This window comes from Falco naumanni, chromosome W (assembly GCF_017639655.2).
Source record: "Falco naumanni isolate bFalNau1 chromosome W, bFalNau1.pat, whole genome shotgun sequence".
Lineage (NCBI taxonomy): Eukaryota > Metazoa > Chordata > Aves > Falconiformes > Falconidae > Falco > Falco naumanni.
Window position 1 is genome coordinate 25,696,418 of NC_054079.1, and position 23,628 is coordinate 25,720,045.

A 23,628-nucleotide genomic window follows, 5' to 3' on the forward strand; every position below is an offset into this window, starting at 1 on the left:
CCACTTGGACATAATATTTGCTTCTAATGGACCCTTAACAGTTTTTTGAGTTGAATCCTGTCACAGCACAAACAAACTAGTAGGCTATAAAAAGGCTTTTACCACTGGTCAGATTTTACTGTCTGTGCTGTTTCACCTTCCTCCAGAGACAAGACCACACCACTCAACCACCACTTCCTATCCTTAGGGCTATTTGACTATTTAGCAGGAACAAGCTACAGCTGCACATTGTCCATGTCAATCAACTCACTGCCTTGGCAGCAAGGCCACAGCTGCATATTATCAATGCTGATCAACCCACTGCCTTCATTCCTCTACAGTATCCTTCACTATCCATTTCTAATTTTCTTGTATGCATTATTGCAATCATAGTATGCAAGTTACTGGTATTACTAAGACTATAAGGAAAGGGATTTCAGAACCCCAGAGCTAAGAGGCAAAACAAATCACAGGATATCCTTTAGTTTGGACCCAAATTGCACAAAACAAGCCTATTAAATTCTCAGTATCAGTTATCCTAGCCGTGAGACACTGACAGTTGGGCTAAAACCTCCAGCTGACAGGCTACTAAACTAGAGGACATGCTACACCATTCCTGCTCAGTCAATTCAGAACTTCCTCCCTTAAGTCAGAATTACTTCACGTGCACTGGAATCTTTCTGGAAAGCTATTAGTTAACTGGACTGACACACACACCCCATCCCACCCCAGGGACACAGCAGTAAGCAAACTAATTTTACTTTAGGACCAGGAACCAAAGTCGGATATTGCAAATCAAGGCAAGCAATCAAAAGGAGACATAAGAAATAGCAGTTTTTCTGGATTAAATATGAAGAAACAAAAGCCCCTGAGAGCATAAAAATAATCCCCCTTTGCCATTCATATAAACACTTGCTCTCAACACTCAGAAGACCCAAAACAAAGCTTGAAGGCTGCATAGTAAAACTAAAACCACCAGGAATCCATGTCATGAGAAGAGCAGAGACTTGAGACAGGTTGAAAAGAGGCAAAGGTTATAAAATGAGTGGCGGTGTTGTGAAGAAATTTGTAACTACAGTTGGCAGCCAACGTGGCGAATGAAGAGACAGGACGCTGTCTGATGCAAACAAATGTCGATTTATTGTACAGAAGCATGAGTTTATATATACTTTCAGAAGCTGCGCGTTTTAAACAGATTGGTTCTTTAAGCTAAGCATTGCATACTAGGCAATCCCCGATTGGTGGCTAACTACCATCAATTAACAGCAAGGTGTTACCTCTCCTTGGTGCCATAGGTCCCCCACCCCCCTATGCTCTCTCAGCATGACTCATCATGTTAATTGTTGTGTCTATTCACACTCCTTGTCCTCCCAGGGTTCATGACCTACAAGCTCGAGCACATTCCCCTCAGCTAACTGATTGCCACGCATGGTCCTAATTTCCAGTCCGCTCCTGCAAGCTAACACAGAAAACAAAACACAATATGCTGCCTTTAACTTCTAAGTCTGCATCTTATACAAGTAATTTTAATCAAAGGTCATGCTTGTCACCTAAGTAAGTTCCTATGCAAACATGGCTCAAGTTGAACACTGCTGCATTCAGAGAAGAAATACGTAAAAGTTTTCCCAACATTGTCTCTTCACCACTGGTAGCTCTAAGCTAAACTTTGAGTTTACTAGAGTTTTTATAGCCATGCCTTCTACTATCACCATTTGTGTGCAATTAAATGATCGCTCACAAACTATATGCCAACAATCACTGCTACAGAACAGTGTAGTAGTATACTAACTAGGTGTTTTCCCAGTTACTTTTACTTTAGGAGATATCATAAGGCATGTAATAACTACTGTGTATATATATACACACAGAGCTTAATTTTTTTTTCAGGAAGAACTTGAGTTCAGCACCCAGTGATACAGGTACCACTCCGGCAGGCAGTGGGAGTTGGAAGGTTTGCCGGTGTTTGCACATGTCCCATTTAGCAGCTCAGACTTATTAGATTGTAAACAGTCATTGGGATCATATAGAGATAATCCAGATAAAATATGTCAGTTAAGGGAATCAGTTGTGTTGAATCATAATCCTATCTGGAGTGACATGCAAACACTGCTAAACACTCATTTTACTCCAGAAGAAAAGCAATTGATTTTGGAAAAAGCCAAACAAGAGAAACAGAGGCGAAATGCTAATGATGATCCTGCCAGATTTATGCCTAAAACTGATCCAGAATGGGACCCAAATTCTGGTGCTGGGAGGGGAATGATTAAACAGTATCAGCAACTGATTTTATATGGTATACAACTTGGGGTCCCAAAATCAAAGAATGTGTCAAAGTCATATGAAGTTAGATAAGGAAATGATGAGAATCCCTCAGCATTTTACGAGAGATTGTGTGAGGCAGTTAGAAAGTGGACTGATTTAGATCCTGAAGATGAAACTAATAGGAGAATGCTTAATATGTTGTTTATTGGACAATCGGCTTCAGATATAAGAAAAAAGTTACAGAAAATAGAAGGGGTAGGAGGAATGACTCTCTCTCAATCGATAGAAATAGCCTATAAAGTATATAATAATCAAGATGAAGTAGAGAAAAAAAAGACAGACAAAAAGAAAGAGTAAAAGTTCACAAAATGCAGGATAATTTTGTTAGCTGCCGTGATTGCTGAGAATTCACTGAGAGGCAATGGAAGAGGTTGAAGATGTTATCAAGAAAATATCCGGGGTAGAGGTAGAGGCCGGGGCTGGAATTCTGGATTGGTTTTAGAAAGTTCTATAGGGCCGAATCAATGTGCTTATTGTAAAGGAGAGGGACATTGGAAAAACAAACACCCAAAAAGAACAACCATTCCCCAAGGGGGGAAGACCCCTGAAGCTGATCTGATTATGCTGAGAGCTTCAGATTCAGACCGAAGGGGACGGGGGCACAGTTCTCCCCATTCCTAACATTGTCAACATCTGCAACATCCCGGGCTAGTCTATACCTAGAAGCAAGAATTCCTGATAATTCTCTGATAAACAATCAGAGAAACACTATAAAAATGGATTGTAATGAGGCCTCCTATCCTCTTCTCTATACCAGAGATTACTGAACTGTGGAAACATCAATTAAGGCTAAAGTAAAGAGGCATGAAAATGGATAGATTTTAATCATGTTGGCTGTTGGCTGAAGCACATTTTAAACATGTAAAGTATTCCATTTCCTCTGTTTCAGTAAATATAAGATGTGCATAGCCCATAATTACATAGACAAGTTTTGATGACTGCTTTGTCTTTTACATAAAGGTTTTTCTCAGTTTTGTTCTTAAACAGTGTCATGGTTTAACCCTGGCCGGCAACCAAGTACCACACAGCCTCTTGCTCACTCCCCCTCACCCAGAGGGATGAGGAGAAGAATTGGAAAGGAATATAAAGCTCAGGGGTTGAGATAAGAACAATTTAATAGGTAAAGCAAAAGCTGTGCATGCAAGCAAAGCAAAGGAAAGAATTCATTCACCACTTCCCATGGGCAGGCAGGTGTTCGGCCATCCCCAGGAAAGCAGGGCTCCATCATGTGTAACGGTTACTCGGGAAGACAAACGCCATAATGCCGGATGTCCTCCCCTTCTTTCTTCTTCTCCCTGTTTGTATACTCAGCATAATGTCATATGGTATGGAATACCTCTTTGGCTAGTTTGTGTCACCTGTCCTGGCTGTGTCCGCTCCCAATTTCCTGTGCCCCTCCAGCCCTCTTGCTGGCAGGGCCCAAGGAACTGAAAAATCCTTGATTTAGTATAAACATTACCCAGAAACAACGAAAACCACCAGTGCGTTACCAACATTGTTCTCACATCATAGCCAAAACACAGCACTGTACTAGCTACTAAGATGAAAGTCAGCTCAATCCCAGCTGAAACCAGGACAAACGGACTCTCCCATCAGCTGATTTTCTATGTGTATAGGCATAAATTAAAAAGATTAATCAGACATCCTTAGAGACACAACAGATTTGACCTAGGCTTATTTCTGTGAATGTGACTCATCATTCCTGTATTTCTGAATTTTAATGCAGTTATCCAGCTCTCGTTGTCACCGAAATCGTGAATAAAACCTCTTAGCACCAATGGAGTATTAAGAAGCAGGCACTCCTTTATTGCAGCGCTGGGTGCTCAGTGGCATCTCCACAAATCAAGCACACCTGTAGTAGATTTTACCATTACATTTATACACAAAATTGAAAGGTCGTACACTCCCGGTTACAATGATTGGTTAGAAATTTGCATATAATTATAATATCTGCTGTGTCACCTTCTTCTGTTACTATAATTGTGCAGGGGAAGGGTCTTCACCTGGGCAAGGGTCTTCTTGACCTGTGGGTGTGATTTTTAGTATTATAATGAAGGTAGTTCACTTCAGGACACCTTAAAAGTAAGTTTTGTTGCCAAGTTGGACGGCTGGATATCGGCCTTGCCAAGCTGTCCAATAACTCATCCTATACACAATAGAACATAGGTGCCTGGTTATGGTCTAGAGAATAAGGACTAAGGTTATTATGGTCTATAGCATAGGAACTTCAAGTAACAGTCTCGGATAAGAAGCAGCACAGCAATTCATATGTCATTGGTTGATAAGTGCTAACATAATTCTATCATGTAGATTAACTCCTTAAAATCAAAATGCTCTTATAACTAACTGTTACATAAACACAAAATATAGAAAGATTCAGTAAAATCTTAAGATAATCTGCAACATTTCCCCCCTTTGAAAGTTTTGAAAATCATTTCAAGACTTTCATCCCTATTTCTGAAATTTATCTATCAATATATTTTCACTTATCATGTGCTAGTGGGAGCCTTAGAATCACTTATTTTTCATCTTGTTGTCTGGTCACTGCTTGGATTAGCATCCGATTAAAGGCAGTCTTGCTGTTTATTTGCTTCTTTAGACAATAATAAATCAGAAAAATTGTCAGAAAGATTATTAACAAAACTAATGCAGTGCTTATCAATGATTTAACCCATGAACTCAAATTCCATCCCAGTCCGCTGAAAATTTTATCTATCCAATTTTCTTGTATATCTTGTTGGAGTTTTTGGGTATCAGTTTTTATTTTCTTCAATAAATCTAAATCATATTCCACATCCCGTGTCACATTTGGGATATGTATACAGCAATGGTCCACTCTATCTTTTAGATATCTCCATGTTCTTTAACTAAGAGCATATATAATGCCATTTATTTTGTAAAGTCATCCTAAATGTTGCCTGTAACTGTATATTTAAATTTTTAAATCCTTTCCTAGTTGCTTTTGCCAATCTCTACCTGTCCTGTTAATTGATATATCCATTCTGTATTCCTGTATGTTGACAAAGGAGTTAGTAGTGATTCCAAAAAACAGCCTATCTTTATCCCAGTTGAAGGTTCTTTCTATTTATCTTCCTCTTCTGACCTTTTCACACGTTCTAATTTTCAATTTTCAAGTGTTCCTTGAAAGGGAGATTTTTCCAAATTGGACATAATGTTGGCATGCCTAATGTTATTTGGTTTACTTTTCTATCTAAAGGTAAGTGTGACGTACGGAATTAAACTCTATAACTCGAAAGTCATAAAGTAGGTATGTTTATTGCATATGCACGGGGGATCGCTCCACCACAGGCGTGCATGCCCGAAGTGACGAACTATCTCATATTTATACAATAAAACAATGAATCTTCAATTAACACCTATACATATTCATCACCTAAACCCGCCTACTCTAGCTTCGTATGCTAATTAGCTTATCAGTCCTTTGCACTTGCGCAAATTCTTCCAAGATTTGTGGGCAGGGGTCTTCGGGACGCGGGCGGTGGTCTTTGGGAGGAAGGCCGTATGTCTTCCTCATGGTGTACTTCTCACCCTTTGTCTGGAATGTGATGGTCTTGCAAGTTTGCAGTGTTCTTATCAGTCTGAGCTAACTTATATATCCTTGTCGACCATCTGTTTCTCATTCTTGTTCCTTATAGTCGCTCCCTCTAGATAACATTGGAATGTTTCTTATCCTTTATAAATAGGCCCCTTGTTAGAGAAAGAAAGACAGACTTCTTCTTCCATTAGTTATTTTCTTCAAACTATATGGTTATGTGATCTAATTACTATACCTACATTCTTTGGGTAAATATATAATTACACTTGATGTATTGTCCCTATTCCGTACAATTTCTTCATATCAAGTGGGTTCTCCAAGTCCCACCACTCATTGCCCAAACCAAGTGTCCTGGGCTTTGAATTGTAGCCATTCTACAACTAAATCTTTTTCCCTTGCAATAGTATATGCATCAGTTAATAGGAGGTCATTCTTAAGGCCTCTACATAGACATCCATATTTTAGGGTGGCTGCTAAAGGGGGAATCTCCTGGATCACCCAGTCTACCGTGTTACAGTTGCAGATCCTTTTACAATTCCACCAGGGTACACAACTTTCCTTTTCTTGTAATGAACTTCCTTTATCATCCACTGACGGTCATATTGTAAAAGTCTACCCTTCCCAAGCAAAGCACCAAGAAGCATTTGCCATATATTGAAATTGGGATAGTATGGTCATAGACCAAACTGATTCCCAAATTATTTCTTTTCCTGGTAGAGTTTGATTATTCTTTTCACATTTTGTCTCTGATATCCATACACTGGTGTTTGTTGTAACCATCTTAGGGTAATAACACCATCCCTTATTATTTCCTAAACCTTCATATAAACCAGATTTTGCTGCAAATCGTCCTTTACATTCCCAAATGGTTGAATATACTGGTAATTCTTGCCCAACTTTAACCTTTTGTAATTCCCAAGTTTCCCGAGGTTCCTGTTTACAAGTCGTTGTCCCATTCTTATATTCTAATTTAGTCAGATTCATAGTTAAAATTTCCCCATGGCATTTGCTCACCCACTGCCCTTGGTATCGGTAAACAAGCTGTAATTTGTGACACATTTTGTAAATTGGCAAACGCTTTGATTAACCCTAACATTAAGTTTTCTTCCTGAGTTTTCCTTGGGAGATATGTCAATTGTTCTGTTTCTGTTTGTCTTTTACTTCTAATTTTTCTCTCCCTAAGATCGGCATCTCCATATCCTTTTGACACTTCATGTTGTCCAATTTTTGTTTCAAACCAGGCTCCCACTAACAATAATTCCCGAATCAGTATTAATTCCACAAGCAGTACAAACTGATATCCAAAATAAGACATATTTCAGGGTAAATTTTGAAGTTTCAGCATCCCTTTTAACAATCCTCCATGCTGGTGGAGCTTTCTTCACTCTAGTATAATGTACCCACGCATCCGATTCAGCAATTTTGATGGTGGTGAATGTAGATAGCAACACCTGAAAAGGTCCTTTCCAATGTTCCTGGAGAGGTTCAGAAGTCCAGGTCTTTATATAAACGTAATCTCCCAGTTGAAAATCGTGTACTAGGTTTTCTAAAGACAGTGGTCTGTTCCACACAATCACACTCTGAAGCGCAGTTAAAGTTTTTCCTAGAGAAAGCAGATAGTTATATACATATTGATTCCCTTTTAAATGCATTCAAAAGGTTTTCCATATAATATCTCATAATGACTAACTAATGTCTCCCCTTTTGGTTGAACCCAAATCTGTAAAAGGGCCAATGGAAGAGCCTGCGGCCATTTTAAATTGGTTTCTTGAACAGATTGAGGGACGGACCCCTGAATTTGACCAGAAGACACTTTATTAGTCTAAAACCCACGCTTATATATCCTCGTTTTTGGATCACGCGCAACATACAAAAACATCATTGGTTAATCAATACTGTTCACACACTTCTTGGCTACATATAATTGGTTAATTACTAAGTTACAAACACACTGAACTTGTTGCATTTTTTTTTCTCTCTTCTTTCTTATCTCTGTGAGTCTCATGTTCTCAACCAGCTGCGGACATGGCATCGTGCATCCGCTCCAGCCTCGCTTCATATCCCATTTGTCTTCCAGGTGTTCAGCCAACCTTATCTTACTTTCTTTCTTCTTTTAGCCTTCAAAGTCCTTCACAGGCATCGTGGACTCCAGCACCTGCCATAAAGCTCTCTACAATTCCCCTTTCTTTATTTTTAACAGAAACAACATACAGGTTAAACTGCTTTTGAATCACAGATCTTATACAATTCAACATACAGGGAATAATCATCAATACAACTACAATTATCAATAACAACATTCCTCCGTGTATTGTAAGCTCCTGCAACCATCTGGTGATTCCCCATAACTTAAAAAGATTCCGCAACCAATCTCCCGATAGTTCATGCTGTAAGTCCTTTGACATGCCCTTCAATTTTTGTAACTGACTGTGAATTGACTCCGGATGGTCTGAAAGGTTCATACAGCACATTCCTTAGCGCTGTTCACTATAGGCTACTCTCTACTGTTCATGCTGTTTCCTTACCTTCTAGAGGTGAGATCACATTCCTCCTTTCTTTCTGTCTCATCCTGGTTTCTTCTCATACTCCCTCAAAGTTATTTACCTCTTTGCTGCAGGATTTCAGCTGCACATAGTCAAAGCAAGGCCACAGCTGCACATTATCAATGTCAAAACAACTCACTGTCTCTGTTCCATACAATTCCCCCTTTTTGTTTTTTGGTTTTTGTTTTTTTTTTTTTTTCATAAGGTTGCTTTAACATGTTATGGACTGTTCATTCCTTTTTTTTCTCTCTTTTTTTTTTTTCTCATCACTTAATTACCAATTTTAGCCTTATTTTATGTGTACATTTGTACATTTCAATCAGGTTCATAAAATGCAAAACTTTTGTTATCAGCGCATTTCATACAGAGGTATAGGTTTATGATTATTTATAAGAGCATGCAATAAACTATGGAATTTTTATGAAAATATTCCATCAGAAACTTCTAATCAAATAAATGAGCATGAGAAATTGTGTTTAACTTGAAATTCTATATATAAGGTGTTAAGAAACATTTCCTATCCTAAAAAAAAGATAAAACCTACTTAAAAGCTCTTGAAATCTTGCACTTCGGCGAGTGTTCCACTGTGCCTCCATTCTAAAGCATGGAAGTGGAAATCGTGTAGAACAAAGTTTTACTTGAAATAATTGTTCAACTGTTACTGCTGTTTTTCAAAGAACCTGAAAGCATACAATGAAAACTTATAACAAAACAAACAGCTGAATGGACACCTTTAGGTTGTTGCTAGAATTAAATGTAGAAGTTAACTATAAAACTTTCTCAAAACGTTCTGGTTGCTTTGTGTTGTTTGTTGGTTGTTTCGGTTGTTTTTTTTTATAGATATATATATATATTTATAACTATACACAAACAGGGAAATAAAAAAGTTGCTAAAAAACCTCCCCGAAAGGTAATAGTATACAGTATTTACAGTGTAGTCACCCTTTTTTTGTTTTTTTTTCTTGTGCAACCAGAGACACTTTACTGTAACAGAGAAGCCCATATTTACATCTCTGAGCCCAGACACAAACAACAGCTGCATGCATCACCAGGCTCAGGGCAGAAACCATTCATGGAGTTACATAGCTATATATCACTACAAGCATGCAGACACCTATTTATCACTAGATAACCATGTTCATCTTTCCTACTCTCCTTCACAACACCTAGCTGTTCTCTCATCTCTTGTTAGGTCAAATATTCTCCATCTTCCTCTCCTATATCTCTCTTCAGACATTCTCTATCCTCCTCTTTTTTGCTTGTTAATTGCGACAAGGCAAAGGTTTTGTGTAGCTGGGTGACCATGACCTGATTTATGTTATGATCAACTAAACGCTGAATACAGGAAAAAAGGCATGGGAGATATAAGGCAAGAAACAATAAGGTGGTTAAAGTAATTATAATAAATCCTGTAATACTTTTGATCCACGGCTCAAAGTTTCCCAGCCCTGAGAAGAGACCAAAGGCATCCCGCCCCTGGCTCTGCTGCAGATCTTTGTTTAAGGCTTTTAAGTTTTGTATGCTTTTGTGGATTGATTCAGAGTGGTCACTCAGTTCACATAACACATCCTATCAAAGTCTTCACAGTCGTGTCCCTGTGCTAATAATAAAAATCAGTAGCAACTAGGTTCTGTAGCAAGATATGACAGACAGAATCAACATCTGTTAATAAGCCAGGAAAGAAAAAAAAAGAATAGTATTTGTAGTATTACTTTCTTTAGCAAACTAGCAGCCTAATTTACTAAGCAAGTTAAGAGCGTGTACTATTCTACTGAAGAGATTAGAGAAGGAAAAAAAAAAAATGTGTTATGCTGCATTCCAGAACTCAGCCTGAGAGTTACAGTCTGCTGTGAGTTATAGTCTGCGTTATAATCATTTGACACATGTTGGGGTTGCGATTGTGAAAGTTGCCTGTTTACAATTTTCATTGGCATTATCATAGCTAGTTGTTTTAAAAGCAACCCTCGAGCTTCCTCATGCTCGACCTGTTGTTGCAAAATATTCTGAAGACAATCAATAAAGTTAGTATATGACTCTCTAGGACCCTGCAAGACTGTAGCGAGACTCCCGCATCCTGACTGCCTTAATAGCCATCTCCTTTGCAAATAGTTGTCCCTGGGATACCTTGCCTGAGTCACAGAATCGGCACAATTATTTTCTCCAGCCAACTGCTCATAGTTAACGGCGATTCCCCGATTAAGGTTTTTGATCAAGGCCACTACACATAGCTCACAAAAATCAGATAACCACATCATATACTGTATCAGAGTTAGTACCATACAAAGCAATGACTTCCAATCATGCAGTGTGAGCGTATAAGGCTCTGCCATCACTTCAAGAAGGGACATAGCAAATGTGCTATGAATCCTCCCTTCCCGCACTGCTTTGCTTAACTCTTTAACAGCCTCCTATTGTACAGGCTGCCACTCTGGAGGTTGATTTGTCTGACAAAATACTGAACATGCCATAGCGACTGCCAAATCCCCTCTCTTAAGCGCTTCCCACTTGCATTCCTGCCACCAATCCCTCAGACCCCCTTTCACCCTCCCCGAAAATACAAAATGCATTGGGGAGGGGAGGAAAAAGGTCTAGCTCTTTTTCCAGATCTATAGGACCTGGATCAAAAGGTTTATCAGTGTCAAAGGAATCATTGTCCAAGTTGTCCTGTTCCTGCGCTTGGTTCTGTTTTGTGAGGGTTGCTGCAATCAGTGACAGGAGCTTTGGGGGCAGAGGAGGTGTGGATGGAGTCGCCATCGTTGACGGTGTGTTGAGAAGAATTGCACTGTTGGTGGAATTTACAGCCTACCCTGGTTTAGCACTATTAGTAGGATTAGTCCTCACTTGGCAAAAAGTAGTCAGAATTTGCCACCAAGGTCCTAAATGCATTCCCGATGTGGAGTTCCCCTCCGCAGCAGCATCATACAATCGTCTGCTGACCGCTTGCCAGGCAGGAATTTGCAAAGTGCCATCAGGTGGAAAGTCCGGCACATTGTCACGGATCCATTCTAACAGAGTCACTAGCTGTGGACCTATCATCACATTCTCTAATAAAGTTTGTGATAAAGGAGAATATAGTCCATTTGGCATTACAGTTTTCCGTAGTTCCTTAATCATTTCCCAGTGAAATGACTGATATTGACCTGGGTGTCTATCTTGTAATATCACGGGAAACGTGTGCGCTCCCTCTTTCATACTTTCCAAGTGCACTCTCCTCCACTCTTCTTTAATTTGTCTCCTGATATCATTTTCATCATCGCTACTGCTTTCTTTATTAGCACTCTGCCACACCACTCGCTTCTTCCTTACTTTTGACTGTTCCTTTTTTAACTGCAAATCCTCCAATCTTAAATTTAACAGATTTTCATCTTGTCCATCCTCATCTGAGTCCTCCGACTCTGCTTCTTCTAGTTCATCAGAAATATGCTCAGTTTCAGCCTCGCTCTCATTCGGCTCCATCTGCTGAGCAACATCTTGTTTTGTTGTTACACTGGCTTCCTGCCCTTTCTCAGTCTCCGAGCTGTTTTTCTGCACGCATCTCTTTCAAAGTCTCGAGCACTAATCTCCAAGTAGTCATAACTTGGGTAGCAGTTAAATCTCCTTGAGATGCCTTTTCCCAAATTTGCTCTCCTGCTGACTCCCACATTTTAATATCAAATATTTGCGTCGAGGTAGCTGGGGTGCCTTGGCTCTTTAACCAGGCTAGCAACAGTCTCAAATTACTTTTTTCAAATACAACTTCTCTTTTGTGCAAAATATGCTGAAACATCCTTAATATACTTTTTTCCTCTGCAGACATATGGGATCCCATTTTCTAAAGTTTCTAAAGTTTCTTAAAATTTCTAAAAATTATCAAAGTCTCTAAAGCTTCTTGGCTGCTCGCCTGTCTCAATGCGTACAGGTTTCTAAAGCTTCTTGGCTGCTTGCCTGTCTCAATGAGTACAGGTTTCTAAAGCACCTTGACTGCTCGCCTGTCTCAATCAGCACAGGTTTCTAAAGCTTCTTGGCTGCTCGCCTGTCTCACACTGAGTACAGGTTTCTAAAGCGTTTTAAAATTTCTTCAAATATTTTAAATCTCTAAAGTTTCTTGGCTGCTCACCTGTCTCGATGCGTACAGGTGTTATCCCGGGGGTTTAGGTTGCCCACCTGGTCCAGCCGGCAAGACGATTGTTCAGCCAAGACATTTCCTCCAGAACACAGCCCTCTTCCACGAGCTGCTGTTTTTATCAACCGGTTCTGTCCTTATTCTTCCAAGGCTTCAGAACTCTGTAGGGGTCACCATTTGAGGAGATTGAGGCACGGACTCCTGAATTTGACCAGAAGACCCTTTATTAGTCCAAAACCCACGCTTATATATCCTTGTGTTTGGATCACGTGCAACATACAAAAATATCATTGGTTAATCAATACTGTTCATGCGCTTCTTAGCTACATGTAATTGGTTAATTACTAAGTTACAAACACACTGAACTTGTTGCATTTTTTTTCTCTCTTCTTTCTTATCTCTGTGAGTCTCATGTTCTCAGCCAGCTGCCGATGTGACATTGCACATCCGCTCCAGCCTCGCTTCATATCCCATTTGTCTTCTGGGCGTTCAGCCAACCTTATCTTACTTTCTTTCTTCTTTTAGACTTCAAAGTCCTTCACAGGCATCGTGGCCTCCAGCACCTGCTATAAAGCTCTCTACAGTTTCTTGACATATTTTACTAATTTGCCTCTTCAATGTTTGATTCATTCTTTCTACTTTCCCACTAGATTGCAGCCTCCAAGGTGTATGTAAATCCCAAGTAATTCCCAACACCTTACTAATATTCTGTACTACTGCAATAAAATGTGGACCTCTGTCTGAGGAAATCCCAATAGGTACTCCGAATCTTGGAATGATTTCTTGTAACAACCATTTAATAACTTCTTTTGCTTGATTGGTCCAACAGGGAAAGGGTTCTGGCCCTCCTGAAAAAGTATCAACCCCTACCAGAATGTATCGATACCCATTTTGCCTGGGTAATTCTTAAAAATCTATTTGCCAATAATCCCCTGGTTCTATTCCTGATCTCATTGTTCCCATCTGTGCTTTTTTGTTCTATAATGGATTATTTTTTAAACAGATTTCACATCTTGCAATTGTTTTCTTTGCCATTTCTAGCATCTTTACTGATACGATTTGCCTTTTCAGGAAGGTGATTAATGTTTCCGCTCCCCAATGACATTCCCTATGTTTTGTCTGTATAATTTCTCTCATTAAAAGTAGTGGGATCACTATTTGCCCTGTTGTCACCAGCCATCCTGTTAAATTCTTTTTTGCATTTAGTAATTTTCCTAATTTTTCATCTTCCTCTGAATACTTAGGTTTTTCTCTGGGTAGAGTAATAGTTTTAGTAGGAATTAATGCCATTTGAAAGGCACCTTTCTTTGCTACCCTTTTAGCTACTCTATCTGCTAGTTTGTTTCCCAATATTTCTTTTGTATTTCCTGTCTGATGTGCTTTACAGTGCATGAGCACCACATTAGTTGGCTTCTGAACTGCTTGTATTAATTTCAGAATTTCTTCTTTATATTTAATACTTGTTCCCTGGGAAGATAGTAATCCTCTTTCTTTCCACAGAATTCCATGGACATGTACTACAGCGAAGGCATATATTGAATCAGTCCAAATATTTACTTTCTTTTCTTTGCTCAGTTCTAGTGCCCTTCTTGAGGCCATCAATTCTGCCTTTTGAGCTGAAGTTGTGCAAGGTAAAGAATTTGCTTATATGACAGAGTTTTCTGTTGTCACCGCATATCCTGTGTATCGAATTCCATTCTCCACAAAGCTGCTGCCATCTGTGTACAGCTCCCAGTCAGGAGCCTCCAATGGTGTATCCTTTAGGTCCTCTCGACTGGAGTACACACGTTCAATGGTCGCTAGACAGTCGTGTTCTAGTTGTTCTTCTTCCTGTACAAAACTCAAAAAGACTGCAGGATTGGTCAGGTTAGTTGTTTTCAGAATCACATCATCCTGTTCTGTCAGGACTACTTGATATTTCATCATTCTGCTAGGGGACAGCCAGTGACCCACCTTTTGTTCTAAAACGGTGATTACCATATGTGGTACATATACTGTTATCATCCTTCCCAGGGTTAATTTTCGAGCTTCTTGTATCAACATTACTGTAGCAGCAACCGCTCGAAGGCAAGTAGACCACCCTTTACTTACAACGTCCAGCTGTTTGGAAAAATACCCAACTGGTCTTTTCCAACTTCCCATCTTCTGGGTTAGCACCCCAAGTGCAAGATGTTGTCTTTCATGAACAAACAACTGAAAGTCTTTGGTTAGGTCCAGCAGTCCTAATGCTGGTGCTGTCATCAAAGCCTGTTTAAATTCCCAAAAGGCCCTTTGTTGTTCTGGGCCCCACATAAACGGTACAATCTTTTGGGCTTCATATAATGGCTTTGCTAACAAACCAGAATTCATTATCCAAAGTTGACACCACCCCGCCATTCCTAGAAAAGCTCTCAATTCATGTACATTTTTAGGTTCAGGGATACCATATATTGCCTCCTTTAAGTCAAAAGACTCAATCGTCGTTGTCCCTTTAGAAATCTCAAAGCCCAAGTATATTACAGTTTGGCTCGCTATCTGAGCCTTATCTCTAGATACTTTATATCCACTTAGTCCGAGAAAATTTAAAAGGTCTATTGTTACCTTCACACAAGTGGATCTTGTTTCTTAGCAATCAGGATGTCATCCACATATTGTAGAAGTAAATGTCCAGGCTTCAGTTCTGAATCATTTTGTTTTCACTGTTCAAGTTCCTTTGCTAACTACCAAAGATTGTCGGACTGTTTTTGAATCCTTGGGGTAACCTTGTCCATGTCAGTTGCATCTTCCATCCTGTCTGTGGATTCTCCCATTCAAAAGCAAACAGTTTTCGACTTTCCTTCTCCAAGGGTATGCAAAAGAAAGCATCTTTAAATCAAGCACTGTAAACCACCGATAATTTTCTCTTAATGCAGTTAAGAGTGTATATGGGTTTGCAACAACAGGATGTATATCTTTAACCAATTGGTTTATAGCTCTTAAATCCTGAACTAGTCTGTATTCACCTGAAGGTTTCTTTACTGGCTAGACTGGAGTATTATATTCTGATTCACATTCCTCAAGAATCCTATATTTTAGAAACTTATCAATCAACTTCTTAATTCCTTGCCTCACTTCTAGCTTAATTGGGTATTGTTTAATTCTTATCGGGTTTGCCTGTTCCTTTAATTCTATTGTTACAGGCTGTGCTGCCTTAGACTTACCAGGTATGTCTGTGTTCCAGACTATTGGTATGACAGCCTCATCTACTTCTTGTGGTATCTGCGTTTCCTTCATCTTCTCTTCTATCATCAGTATTTCTCCTGTTTTTGATTCTGGGATTTTTAAGAAAACTTCTCCTTCCTCAAAAACTATCTGTGCGTTTAACTTAGATAGTAAATCCTGCCCTAACAAAGGTGTTGGAGGAAAATGCCAGATCAGTGCTACTGTAGGCTGTACACCTCAGCTTTGTCCCCTGTATAGCCCAAACCAGGACTGCAAGCGCAGTCAGCTGATAGATGCTAGACAATAAAAGTTTAATATTAATAAGATTATGCCTGACAGTTCAAAGGAGCTTTTTAGAACAGGAGACCATGACCTTTAGAAGGCTGAAACGATGGAGATTGTCTATTGTGATTACTCAGAACTGGGACGTATGGAATCTGAAGCAATCATCCTTGAAAGAAGAAGCAAAATAGCAAAGTGATCAAGATACAGAACAACTTGTGAAGCCGACTGTCAGGATAGGAACTGATAGAAGATTTATTGTGGAATCAAGAGATTATGTAATGTTTAGGTAGATACTATAAATATGTGACTGAAAATCTTGTAAGCTTGTCACTCTCTGCGGAGGTGACCCAACGCTGCTGGACCGATTAAAACATGCAAACCTAGAGTAACCCATAAGAGTTCGAGTCTCTTCTTTTACAAAAGGTATCAGTCAATCTGGTATGCATAAAAATTAATGTGTAATTATTTTATTTCCAAATTTTAAATCCAAGGGTTGTAGGAATGGCCTGTTTTCCTCTTTCCCTGTTGCTCCAATTATTTTTGCAGTTTTATTTCCCAGTTTCCCTTTAAAAACTTTTAAGACAGAATACGTTGCTCCAGTATCAACCAGAAATTTAACTCCTTCATCTCCCAGCTTAATTGTAACCAGAAGTTTAGCTGGGCTGCCCTCTGGTCCTCTTCATTCATCTAAAGTCATCATTCTTACTGCTTCTTCTTAGTGTATCTTCAGTTGTAATTTTGGGCAGTTCTTTTTCCATTGTCCCTCCTCCTTACAATATGCACACTGATTAATTCCAAAGGTATTCAATTCTCTATTTTCAAAATTCCTGAAATCCCCTCGTCCTCTAGCTCTTCCTCTTCCTCTTCCTCTTGTTACATTCCCCATTAAGGCAGCTATCAGTTGGCTTTCTTTAATCTTTTCTTTCTTTTCCCTTCTCTGGTCTTCCTCCTTTTCCCGGTTATTGTAAACCTTCCATGCTGTTTCAAGCACCTTATTTAAATTCCTTGAATCCTCTCCCTCTAGTTTTTGAAGTTTTCTCTTTATATCTGGTGCTGATTGCCCCATAAATATTAAAGCCAATTGTTGTTCTGCTTCTGACTCTAATTTCAAATCAGTAAACTTTCTGGCTGATTCTTTCAGTTTCTCTAAAAACACTGAGGGTGATTCATTTTTGTCTTGTTTTACCACATATAATTTAGACCAATTTAAAGCTCTTGGTATTGCATGCTTCACCCCATACAGCACCCACTTTTGGTACTGACTTAACCTCCTATGGCTCTCTGGCATATTCCGATCCCATTGAGGGTCTCCTGTGGGAAAATTCTGTTCCAGTGTTCCAGTAAGTAAATCGTTGGTATGTGCAGATTCTGTCTGTGCCCTTTCAGTTTTTAGCACCATCTGTTTTTCTGTACTGTCTAATAAATTATCTAATATAACTTGTATGTCATTCCAATCAGGATCCTGTGTCTTAATAATTGTTTCTACAACCCTTCCTACCCTTTCTGGGCCCTCCCTATACGTTCATGCAGCTTGTTTCCATGCCATCAAATCCGTAACAGAAAACGGCATTTTCACATGCACTGGCCCCTGCTGCCTTATTCCCTGTCTTAAAGGAGCTATTAATTTGGATTATTGTCTAGTTCTTCAAGATCCTTGTGAATATATTCCCGAAGGTCCTGCCTTTGATAAATCTTCTGCCTCTCTTTCCCTTCAACCACTACTATCTGGTTCAGCTATCTTTAATTCTGGTTCTTCCCGATTTCTCCCTGGGAGGGCTACTTCAAGTTCCAATTCCATTTCATCCTCCCTCGGTACTGTACACCTAATACATCTCTTGCCAATGTCACAAGCAGAACAACAACTTTTACTTTTACTGCTCTCTGAGGTTAATGTCATTATTAGATCATCCCAACTGATCAATATACATTCCTTTTGCCAATCCGTTTGTTGCCTCAGATAAAAGAACAAATCCACATATGGTACCTCATTCCATTTCCCCTCTGTCCTGCAAAACAGCATCAATTGCAATATAGTATTATAACTTAGTGTTCTATTTGTTGGCCACTTTTCCTGATCTTCTAAAACATACTATGGCCACCAATTATTACAATATTCTATCATTTGACGTTTTCGTAAATCTTCATGTAATTTACCTCAATGTGTTAACAAACATCCTAACGGTGAGGGTTTTGGTATCTTTTCATCCAATGTTAAATTCTCTACACATTTACTCTTAAATAATTTCATAAGTCTTGTTGCCATGTTACCAATTTTTTTTTCTTATTTTTTTTTTCTTTTAGTTATTACGTTATATAACGACCAAATCAAACACTTCGTCCTTCTCCAATCAAGCCCCTCGTGGGATGTTGGGACAGTGGATTGGGACTCCACACTCACTTCGTGCACATCTTAATCACCCACTCACACACTCAACAGAACAGATAACATTCAAATTTTCCAAGTTTCAGCAGTTACCCACTTATAACTTAGATGTAAACTTTAAAATCAATATATGCGCATATTACAACAAAAAAAATGTCTAACCTAACAATAAGGCAGACAATAATATCAATATATATTCATATATATATTGTACAACCAAATGTGCACACAACCAAACAAAATGTCCAACCCAGCAATAGCTTTCGCTTATGACTTACGAGCAGACAAAACAAATGTCTGATCCGACAACAGCTTTTGCTGATGCTAAGCAGACCAACCAAATCGGGTACCTTTGAGCCCCAACCCTGCATGGCTATACAACTAAACAATATTTTTTTTAAGGAAGTGCCTTACCTTGTTCCAGGGAACGTTGCGAGGAGCTTTATGGGTTGAGGGCAATGGTTCTCCCTGAGAAATCCTCGGTGCCGGCTGGAGCTCAATCAGCACTTGATCCCCTCCAGTCTCACACGCAAGGTCCCATCTGGGTAACCAAAACTGTCACTGAAAATCGGGAATCAAACCTCTTAACACCAATGTAGCATTAAGAAGCAGGCACTCCTTTATTGCAACGCTGAGTGCTCGGTGGCATCTCCACAAATCAAGCACACCTGTGTAGTATTTACCGTTAAATTTATACACAAAATTACAAGGTCGTACACTCCCAGTTACAATGATTGGTTATAAATTTGCATATTATTGTAATAGTTGCTGTGTCATCCTTCTCTGTTACTACGCTTGCGCAGGGGAAGGGTCTTCACCTGGGCAAGGGTCTTCTTGACCTGTGGGTGTGATTTTTAGTATTATAATGAAGGTAGTTCACTTCAGGACACCTTAAAGGTAAGTTTTGTTGCCAAATTGAAAGGCTGGATATCGGCCTTACCAAGCTGTCCAATAACTCATCCTATACACAATAGAACATAGGTGCTCTGGTTATGGTCTAGAGAATAAGGACTGAGGTTATTATGGTCTATAGCATAGGGACTTCAAGTAACAGTCTCGGATAACAAGCAGCACAGCAATTCATATGTCATTGGTTGATAAGTCCTAACATAATTCTATCATGGAGATTAACTCCTTAAAATCAAAATGCTCTTATAACTAACTGTTACATAAACACAACATATAGAAAGATTCAGTAAAATCTTAAGATAATCTGCAACAATGTGTCTTGCAAATCATTCAAATAAAGAATGAGTTAGATTGGCAGAGCTAGCAGAAAAATGATAAGATAATGATTTAGAGCTATGATAACCAACCTGTAGGTCGGTAACTCCCGTGCAGAATTTAGCCACACTGCCAAAGAATAGTGTCCAAGTCAAAACTGTAAATGGCTTCAGAAGAAAACTTATTCTTGTAGGATTAAATATAATTAATTGTATTTAATATGCAGCCCTCAAATGTATCTTCTGAATCAGGGAGTCTTTATTCTTCTAGATTGCCAGAAATTGTTGGAATAAAAGAAAGGAAAGCTTACTTCATTGCCTATACTGTTTTCAATAGTCCGAGCATTTTCTTTCTAAGGTGTTCCATAGCCACCATTACAGGCAAGTGCCTGAGCTAACTCTGCCTGGCAATGCTTAATGTGCTATGCTGATTCTCCTTCATGCTCAGAGCATGGGATTAAATACTTTATAACCACAGGAAAATGTACTGATCCCACTATCCCAGAGAACACAATGACTTTGATCCTCCACTCCAATAACTTTCTTGCCAAATAATCCTAGACTCACACTGAGAATTTCCCTCCATTGCATTTGCCACTGGGTGTAGCCATATACTGATTATTGGAGGGGATAGAAGAGCAACCATATGCATCCAGGTGGAATGACCTTAGATATTAAGAGAACAAGCAAGAGAAAATCTCTCTATTCATGGTAGAGCTCACAGCTCTGCTTCAGCAGCAGGCTGCCTTGAATGCTTCCTCCAAAAAGCTCTATTCTGCATCAGACTTCAGCAGCAAACTCCTGTTTGTGTATAGAGAAATAAATAGCAATCTTTCTCTAGTCCTGGCCAATGAATCCCCCAAATATACTAATGAAAGAGAACTAATACTGTTGCTTCAGTGTTAGAAGGGAGTTTGTGACCAGGGTCTTCAGCTTACAGGTCACTTTGCCTATATAGGTGTGAAAGAATGTGATCTTCCTTTAACTTCTCATAAGTATCAAGTTTATTTTGGTGATTGCCCCAATTACATGTATACCTCACATTTCCAATCATTCTATTATAATTTAACTATGTAAATTAATAGTGTAATTTGACCACACATTAATAAAGTTAATAATAATTTCAATTCAGTATCATGAACCAATAACCCTCATCTCAAATATTTTACAACCTAGGATAAATAGACTATTTAAAAAAAAAAAAATTTAAGGAAAAATAGTATGGTTACTTTTCACCAAGTCTGCTTAAAATCTAGGTTTTCTATTTAATTTAAGGATGTGGCTGGTTCATAGGACATCATTCAGAAGGAAGAGAGAGACAAACAGTTCTTCCAAATCCAGAAGCTTCACAATAAAAAAGAAAGTTAAAGAAGGGAAAGCTGGGGACAGGGAAACAAATAAAAGCAAAAATTACCATGGATAGATAGAATGATTATCAGAGTTGCCAATACTAGATTCAATGCATTGCTTATTGCACATGCTTTTGTCTTTTGGGAGATAAATTAATAAACAGGGATACTGGAGAGTCTCTTCCATACCTTTGAGGTTTCCCAGTACTGCAGGTCCAATGGGTCATTGACTGACTGTCCTCATGACTCTGTTTTCCCACTTATGGTGCCAAGAAATTTTTGACTAAGGTTTTAAAAGCTTAACGAGGTATTTTACTTGTTTTTGCAGGTGCCATAATTTTCTGCTTTTTGGCAATTGCTGAGATAACACAAAAAGATAGTTTTCATAGAGATTCAGTCCTGAGCCAAACCTGAAATTCACATTATTTTATGCATCCAAAGTTCAGTGGGCTTCCCTGATCTGAGCCTTCTGGGTTTTTAGACTTGACACCATCACTGCCAGATTTATGGCACAAACACTGAAATTTGTGAGTCTTTGAACTCCTGGTCTGGAGACCCAGAGGCCACCATTGCTAAATATGTGGTGACTTCTGCTTGATGTGGCCTCTCCTGGGCGTAGTCAACTGGCTCGTACATACATGATTAATAGTAGGCCCGTCTGTTATTTCACTTGAAATTTAGAAAAAAGATGTGAATATCTATAGTGAGCAACAGGAGAGAATTTGAGAAACAGAGGATGTTACAGACAGTTGGTGGAACATGGCCTTGGGAGAAGGGATAGATGCCATAAATATGTCAAGCTGGGACATAACAAGATAAACCCAAGGAGAAACAAATGGTTAATGAGAACTAAGTGTGAACTATCTGAATTAGCATACTAAAAGATCCACCCTCGAGCAAAGAGAGCCCCCTACTAACAAAGCCCCCTCCCCACAGAACATGCCCTGTGAAATAAAAAGAATGCTGTACCTTTAAATGGAGAAAAGACTTGTAAGAACCAATGATAAAGTAAGTGTAACTGAACGCAATTGTAAACAATTGTTCAAAGTGTATAAATGTAAGGGACTAAAATAAGTTGACCTTGTAGAGAAACAAGGCTGAATTGGCAGAGCTGTTAGTGTACAGATAAGCGGCCAAATTTGGCAGTGAAACCGCAAGCATGTGAACAGCTCGTAATGAGAAACTGCTTTGCTACACGTAGACAAATTCCCAGGTGCTCTGCCGCATGTAGGCACATTCCAGGGCAGAACTTGGGTAGATAAGCGATTGTACATAACCAGCACTTATGTATGCAATAAACGATCTCACTTCTTCGCTGACTTGGGGTCCGTGCCTTCATACGCCACATATAAAGCGTTTTACTATGTGTTAAGAGGGGTGCTAGCTTTGTGGATTTACCACCTAGCACCCACCTCTGAGCAGACCTACAATAAACAAATACCTGGACTCGGTATGTGAATTGGCAGTGCGCACTGGGTAACAAACTCCATTTGTGAGACAACAGTTTCTGGTGACTCTGGTGGGACAGCCGTAGTGCCTTGCCCGGATTGACTGACCGCTCCAGGCAAAGGGGCTCGGCCAGACAAATTCCAGTGCGCACGGACCTTTTGATCGGGGCCTTGTACTTCGTACAACCAGCCCCAGAGCCAGGACGACCAGCGACTTAATGGTGCAACACTTTTTAGAGGTATTTCTTGGGTGAAAGCGGGGTGATTGAGAACTGAAAGAGAAGCAGCAGGATTTTGGGTTTGGGCTCTGCATAAGAAACATCAAGACGATATGCAGCAGGAGCTGTTTCTACGCTTTAGTGACACGTGTCTTGGGTTTTGGTATTGCGTACACATTTTCACACTTGCTTTTTTTGGATATGTGTGTGAAAACTTGGGCTTGAGGTGTATGCATTTGTAATTATAGTGTATGAAACATTGGGTAAATTCTTTTGGATACCAAAATGGGTTCCTCTGCTTCTGTAGAAATTACCCTTTGCTCTCCCCTCAGATGCATCCTAAAGAATTGGAATAAGTTTGGAGAGGACCCTATGACAAAGGATAAACTGAAGCGATACTATAATAAATGGTGGCCACAATATGATTTAGATGATGGGGAAAATGGCCTGAAAATGGATCTTTAAAATATAATACTATACTACACTTGATGTTATTTTGTAGAAGACAGGAGGAGTAGGATGAAATTCCTTATGTTGATTTGTTCTTTGCTTTAAGAGATGATTGGGTTTGTAGGAGAAAATGCAACTTAATAGATTCAAAACATCAGAATGGAATATTTTCATTGTCTAAAGAAACCAAGAAAAAGAATGGAAAGTCTAAGTCTTGTGGTGCTAAATGTGACGGTGAGTGGGACAGAGAAGCTGAAGAAGACGTCCATATGTTGGTACCCTCCCCCGACTAGGAAAACAAGGAAGGTTAGAAAGTCAATTTAATGAAAAAGTTGTTTCCGATACTAGTCCAATTTCAAGTAGAACTAGAGGACCACCCACCCCCCCCCCCCCCCCCGATATTACAGGCCCCTTTGAGAGAATCAGTGGGGCCTGAAGGGGAGGTAGTGTATGTACATGTTCCATTCACTACCTCAGACTTATTAAATTGGAAGCGAGAGACTGGATCATACCGTAGCAACCCTGATAGAATGTATAGCATGGTTAAAACAGTGATATTAAGACACAATCCTAATTGGGGAAACATTCAA

General features: G+C 39.3%; 2 protein-coding genes across 2 annotated transcripts; both read right to left on the reverse strand.

Moving 5' to 3' along the window:
- Positions 1-10,788: 10,788 nt before the first annotated feature.
- LOC121080560 lies at positions 10,789-18,889 on the reverse strand. Its single transcript, XM_040578647.1, has 2 exons — positions 18,765-18,889; positions 10,789-12,703 (listed from the first exon to the last, which is right to left on the reverse strand). The coding sequence occupies exon 2, from the start codon at positions 11,854-11,856 to the stop codon at positions 11,203-11,205; it is 654 nt and encodes a 217-aa protein (XP_040434581.1). The 5' UTR covers positions 11,857-12,703; positions 18,765-18,889; the 3' UTR covers positions 10,789-11,202.
- LOC121080559 lies at positions 12,917-14,929 on the reverse strand. The gene has a single exon (XM_040578646.1). The coding sequence runs from the start codon at positions 14,876-14,878 to the stop codon at positions 14,147-14,149; it is 732 nt and encodes a 243-aa protein (XP_040434580.1). The 5' UTR covers positions 14,879-14,929; the 3' UTR covers positions 12,917-14,146.
- Positions 18,890-23,628: the final 4,739 nt, after the last annotated feature.